Raw genomic sequence first — 6,896 nt, forward strand, 5'->3', positions numbered from 1 at the left:
GGAGGAGTTGTTGGGTCATTAAGAAAAGAAAGCTATAAACCAAGGGGGAGATTGTTGGGTCAAAATATGGTTTATACTTTACTTTTCTGGGCAATTATATTTCTCTGTAATATTTATGAATTTATGGCCTAGTTTACGGCCGTAAACACCTTACAGCCGTAAACTCATTTACGGCCCATGTGTGTCCGACCCATATTCAAGTATAAATAGAGGTGTTAGGGTGAGGAATAGAGATTGATAAACCCTAGAGAGTTGACGGCTAGAGAGAGAGAAAGGAACGTTTGTGTGGGTGAATCGTGTGTAAGGAAATTAATTTATATTATCAATTCATACATAGATTCATATTATTCTTCTTCTCATTCTCTTCTATTTGATCTGACATCATCCGTTTGATTGGGATTCCGCACCATCAAACGGATTTGATTGATACATTGGAAAATTAGGGACTTACAAAAGGCTTTATGATGCCTTGTGGGCCTACTAGACCTCTTACAAGACCCCTATAGGCATGTTTCTATTTAGATTGATTTGTGGAAAGCCATGTCATATTCCCGTGGAACTAGAGCACTTTGCATTTTGGGATGTCAAGCAACACAACTTCAACATTGATGAAGCGGGAAGGCACAAAAAGCTTCAACTCCAAGAGCTAGAAGATTTAAGGAATGACTCTTATGAGAATACAAGGATATACAAGGAGAAAACCAAGGCTTTCCACGACAAGTCCATCATCCGAAAACACTTCAAGTCGGGACAAAAATTATTACTCTATTATTCTCGTTTAAAGTTGTTTACCGGGAAATTGAGGTCAAGATGGATAGGTCCATTCATTGTGCTAAAAGTATTTGAATACAGAATGGTGGAGATCCAAAGTGAAGAAATGGGACAAATCATCAAATTCAATGGGCATCGTTTGAAAACTTTCTATGAGGGTTTTAATGAAAATGTCCTATATGTCATCCATTTGGATGTCCCGGTGTACTGAAATCGCAAAGGAAAGACTTCTCACCAAAGACGTTAAAGAGGGATATTTTGGAAAGCATTGTAATTTCATCCTTTTCTAATTTCGAATAAATGTTTTAGTTAAATCCGTTTTTGCGTTTCCAATTTCTCCTTCCTTTTGAAGTCAAAGTCTGTTGAATTTGAACTCCCATGATTCATTCTGCTCATATACGGAAGCTTCGAATCTTGTCCCAAAAGTGCTTATAAATGGTCCGCATGTGCCTGATCGCGTGAAAATAAAGATTCATAAATTTTTCAGCACAACCCACGCAGTCCATGTGTACTCGAGAAATCATCCGCATGTCCTGAAAACAGTCCGCATGTACTCGAGAAATCATTTGTGTGAGGTGTTGATCATGTATGACCAAAAATAACCCCCTTTTACCCTACATGCATCTAACCCTTCTTCCCACTTCTTCCCTTCTTCTCTCTCTAACCTCCATCTTCATCACAATAACTCGATTTCCCATCAAACCACCGGTCAGAATTGTGTGAAATTAGCGGCATTCTCTCCTATTTTCCAAGCTCTAGATTTCCCATCTAAATGTCGCCTCGATCCACCTCCGGAGCTGGCAGCGCCAACCACACCCACTTCGCCAGAAATTTTATCGAAAATTTGACACCACCATTGCGTTCCCCTTGGTCTAGGCTACAAACCCCACTAGAAATATCTCTCGAAGCTCACCAGAAAATTTCACCAGATTTTCAAAGCATTGCTGGATTTCTCGAGTTTTTGCGGAAAATTCTTTCTCATAAGCTATTGAGTAAAGCTTCAAGCTTGGGGTGGAGTATTACAAGAATTTCAAGTTCTGGATTTTCGCACGTATTTTTGATTTTTAGAATTCACAATCACCAACGGGGTACATTCTTTCCTTAACCTTAGATAATGTGTGTGCATGTTTAAAATGATAATTTAGTTGACATTGCATCAAGTAAGTCTAGGAATCATATTTTGAATTGGTTTGGTTATCCATTTAGAAATCCATAGGGAGTCGATTGGTGAATTTCATTACATCTTTATCTATTTGGATTGTTGGTCTGTGTGGGTTGCAAATTTATTTGCAGGTTAGTTATGTCCAATTCAAGGAAGCTCTCGACAACTAACAGAGAAAAAAGCCCCGACTAGGGGACGGAATGAGGAACCAAACATTCCAAGGTTCCGGGACAAGAAAGTAGTTGAAAACTACAAAATAGGTTGCCTAGGAAGGTTGCTTCACCCAAGTTTGTGTGCAAATATACACTCGCTAAATTGGTCATTCTCGATGGGGTTACCCAATTGTTCTACAATATCAGGTGGGAGAATTTTCTTAATCTCATGGTGCATACATATCAGCTTCCTACCAGAGAGTTCCTTGCCGACTGCGGGTTAGACAACGAGAGAAGAAAAGTTGCATTCCAACTCATGGGGGGAACCGATCCTTCTCGATTTCGAGAGGGTAAATGACATCATGGGATTACCATCAAGAAACACCTTTGTGGTTTTTGATTCATTGCCCCCAGTTCAACCAGGAGACTTTTTGGACATAAATTACCGGTTGGATCTTTTCTTGTGCCGATCGCGACAAGTCAACCTCCATCATTCACTCATGCCTTCGTATTACCCATCGTATCTTAGTGTGCATTGTCTTTACCCGAAAATAAGCCAATCAAGTCACAAAGATTGAGCTGATTTTCCTTTGGTACATGACAAGGCGTCGAACCCGGATTTCAGATCATTCTTTTTCTACAAATGTGTCTTCATGAAAACTAAAGCATCTGATGATATTTTCATAGGAGGATACGTCACCCTTTTTAGCCTATGGTCTCAAGATCGAGCTCCCAGTAAACTACACACACCCATCGACGACAAGAATCTTTTGGATGTCCGAGTTCTAACAAACATGCATCACAACCACCGTTGGAGTGGGGGTGGTTTTACATGGTTTTGTGCTTAAGGGGTCGGCTATCTCATTCTTTCTGACCCTAGAGTCTCCAACTTCACTTACCACGCTTCAAATCAGTGGAGACTTGAGAGAACCATCACCTCAAGAATTTGTGAGGATGCACTCCATGCTTAAGATGATGATGGTATGCACTTTGATGACGACTCTGGAGGCGAGCCCGACCATGGTCCCAACAAATGCAACCCCAAGTGCCCCCGTATATTACCAGCTTCCCCCCTAATTTTATCAAAGGATTCGATGCTCTTTGTGTCTCCAACCAAATCATGTCATAACAGATGCATCGTATGTAGGACTGACACTAATCACAAAACTTTTTTGAGAGCTTATCACTTCCTCCTCCATATACATACCCTCCCCCTACTCATCCTTATCCCATCCACCCTACCCTTATCCGCACCCACAATATCACCATCCCTATCCTCCTCCCGACCCCTCTATTTAGGTACTTTCTCCCTTCCCCAAGCATTGAGGATAATACTTATTTTTCAGCTTGGGGTGGGGTATTTCCTTTTCTTTTTGCTTTCTCATGCATTTTAGCTAGGATTGCATAGCATTTTAGCCTTAATTTGCATTCATTTTTTTTTATTTTATAAAATTCCAAAAAGATTTGATATTCTTCTTTTCCACTTTTTATTTTGCATAAGATTTAGCTTAGGACATTAGCATACATGCATTTTTGTTATCTGTTTATTCTCATATCTTGGATACCATGGAACATGGTCATAAGTATTCAATCATAGATTGGTCCTGGGTTTTGTTGTGGAATTCCTTGTGATCGACAAGTGGAACATATTTCAATCCTAAAAGACCACTTTTTGAACTACTTGTGTGGGGTTCAGATGCAAGTAGCTTGATTGGGTCTAGGTGGGGATGGAAGTGGTCAACCAGAAAGATGTGTGCAAACGAAGATTAGCCCAATAAGGTGTTGTGAAGATCTTGAAGAATTGTGTCTCGGTTTTTGGGGAAGTACCCCTTAGTACTCCCAATTCTCGCCCGAGCCTTACTTAGTTAGTTTCTCACCATTTTTCAAGCTAGGAAATTTTTTAGGGCTCTAGAATAGATAGATAGTTAAGTTTGTTCATCACACCTTACATTGATGAAATTTGAGATAGGTCCCCCAATTCACATTTTTGGACCATAGTTTTTTTGGTAACACCCATTCTTGAGTCATCCCGCATCCTTTTATGTAGATCTTGACACATTGTCAATGATCATTAGGTATTCAGTTTGAGCCTCTACCTCTGGTGCAATCTCTAAGTCATGAAGAAAACAAACATAAAAAATGGAAAAGTGAAGCCACATGAAGAAGCAATCAAAGAAGACTCGAAGAGACAACAAAAACAATAAAAAATGAAGAAAAGGAGCAACACAAAAGAAGAATGAGAGATCAATTGAAGATTCAAGCTCATGTTTTCTAGTTACATAAAAAAACGACAGAAGACAGAAAGAAGAAGTTCAAGATTGAAGACTTAGGATGTCTTGCGTCTAATTCTTAGATTGAGTTATTTTTTATTTTGTTTTATTTTATTTCTGATTTTGGTGAGAAAAGGCTATGAAGGTGAGACGGTTGATTGTAAAGGACAATACAATGGAGAAACCTTCGAAACTGGATGTTTGCCCGGAGGCCGTTGCTGAAAAAACCCTATTTCGTTATTATACACTTTGGCCTAAGAATATAGGAACCATTGTGTGTTGGGGCATCTTTCCTTCTTGCATTATGGTCTACATTGGTGACTTAAAGTACCTCCACTAGGTGTATCCCTCATTTCCTTTGCGTATCATGTTTTGATGGCTGCCACCTTCAGACGAAATCTATTCACCCATCAAGTGGTTCGGGAATGTGGTTTATGGTTCTAAAGTGGGGAACACTGGGAAACCATGTAGGGTCCATGCAAGGATGACTTTGACCATGTGACAGATCTTGACTAGGTTCTGTGTTTCTTTCCATTTTTTTTTGTTTTTTTTTTTTTTTTTTTTTTTTAGGATAGTTCATCCTGTGTTCATTTTAGTGTTGTCTTACTTGATGAAAAGTAAGGTTTAAGCTTAAGGTGATTAGATAATTTCATTTTATTACTTCTGTTCCTTCTTTAATATTTGTTCATTCCATCACATTTTATTTAATATTCATGCATATCTTCTCTTTTGTGTTATTTTTTCACCTTCATCGGACACTTTCTAGTCATTAGTGCATAATTGTAGGATTTATTGAAGGCTATTCAACATCGAGGAATGCAGGAACTTTGGAAGCTTGCGATTTGCTTGTAGACTTGAAGTGGTGTGATTGGACTTGTTGTCAGCATGATCAAGGGAGCAAGCTGGGCTTAATTTTGGATGAAGAATGATGATGATGATGATGTGAAGGGAATTTGAGCTATAGAAGATCAAGGAAGTAAAGAGCCATCTTAGGAAGGTTAAGAAGACACAATAGGGCTATTAAGAACCTTTTCATGTTGGCTGGTGTTGAATAAGGTGTCTAAGTCCATAACTATATTTGGTATGAACTTGACCCGACCTAGCATGGCCCATTTGGGTTGCACTTCACCTAACAATTTGTATGAATATATTTTTGAGAATAAGATGTTTATGATATATTAATATAATACAAGTTATAATCTATTAATATGAAATCATATTATTTAATTAGTGTTGATCAAGAACTAATTTAGTGATAAAAAGAGGCTAATTAAATATGGACTCTTACATATATGTGGATTGGGCTAAGATTTATTTAGGATGAGCTAAGAGTATATGGAAATCCAGGGATAGTCCATGGAGCTTTTAACCTATGGATCCTAGGTAAATGAAGAGTCATGGGTATTAGGGTTTAACCCTAATCCTCCATAGTACATAAAGAGGTCCTTGGTTCTAGAATTGGCACTAGTGTGTGTAAGAAACAAGGGTGGGCCGATTTTAGCAAGCATCATATTCTCTCAAATATTTCCAAGTTGTTTTGGGTGATTTGTGACCCCAATAGAGGCATCCACACTATTGGTGCTAGGCTCTAAAATTCCAAGCAATCAACCACAAAAGAAAGGTATGTTATTCTACTTAAAGTTTTATATTACAACTACCTCATAACATGCTATTTAGGTTGTAAACCCTTGAAATCAAAATTGCATGTATTTTAGAGAAAACATAGATCCAAGGTTTCTAGGGTTGCATGTACACCATAGGAGTGTTAGAATGCTCAAAACCCAACAGTGGTATTAGAGCCTAGGCTTGTTTTCTTGACACTTGATGCAAACATGTTGAAAAAGCTCAAAAATATGCTATTTGCTGCATGAACTCGTGGAATCCATGGGGGGACTCGACGAGTCCATGTGATAATTCATCCTACTCATCGAGCAGGTTCTTACACTCGACGAGTAGGAGCCCCTGAGTGCATATTTTCGAGTTTTGCTGCTGGAAATGGACTAGAAACATTACCCTAAACTGTTTTGGTGTTTTAAAACTTGTTTTAGATGGTGTAATGGTTGTGCTAATCCATTTACAATGACTAATATCAAAATTCCATGTTTTATATGTGTTAATATGATTCTTGAAATTTTGATATGAATGTTCATGTTCTTATGAGTTGTTGTTAGATCATAGGAATCATTTGCTGAATTGTTTAATGATTAATTATTGGTCAATTATGTGTTTTAATAAACCATTAACTCATAAGTTATGAAGTTGAAAAGTCTTGAATAGTTTCAAAACTTGTCCTCATGTTTGGAATTTGTAAAGTCTCACACATTAAATACTTTAATTCCAAATTGAACCTTAGAAGCCGATCTGTAAGGGAGGTATAAGGTTATTGCCTATAATATGGTGGTTTAATGGGTGTCCACTCTCACCCACCGCTTCCAAGACTGGTGGAGGGTCGTTAGCCGAACAGGTAGGATAGGATCTTGATCCTCATTAAAAGTATAATGAAATTATAAAGTAACTAAACCTTTATTAATTCCCAATATT

The 6,896-nt window shown here is 38.1% G+C and overlaps 1 protein-coding gene across 1 annotated transcript; it reads left to right on the forward strand.

Moving 5' to 3' along the window:
* Positions 1-508: 508 nt before the first annotated feature.
* Positions 509-982, forward strand: LOC145040741 (uncharacterized). Its single transcript, XM_078988646.1, has one exon. The coding sequence runs from the start codon at positions 509-511 to the stop codon at positions 980-982; it is 474 nt and encodes a 157-aa protein (XP_078844772.1).
* Positions 983-6,896: the final 5,914 nt, after the last annotated feature.

The sequence above is a fragment of the Lactuca saligna genome, chromosome 4 (genome assembly GCF_052625555.1).
Source record: "Lactuca saligna cultivar CGN05327 chromosome 4, ASM5262555v1, whole genome shotgun sequence".
In the NCBI taxonomy this organism is placed as follows: Eukaryota; Viridiplantae; Streptophyta; class Magnoliopsida; order Asterales; family Asteraceae; genus Lactuca; species Lactuca saligna.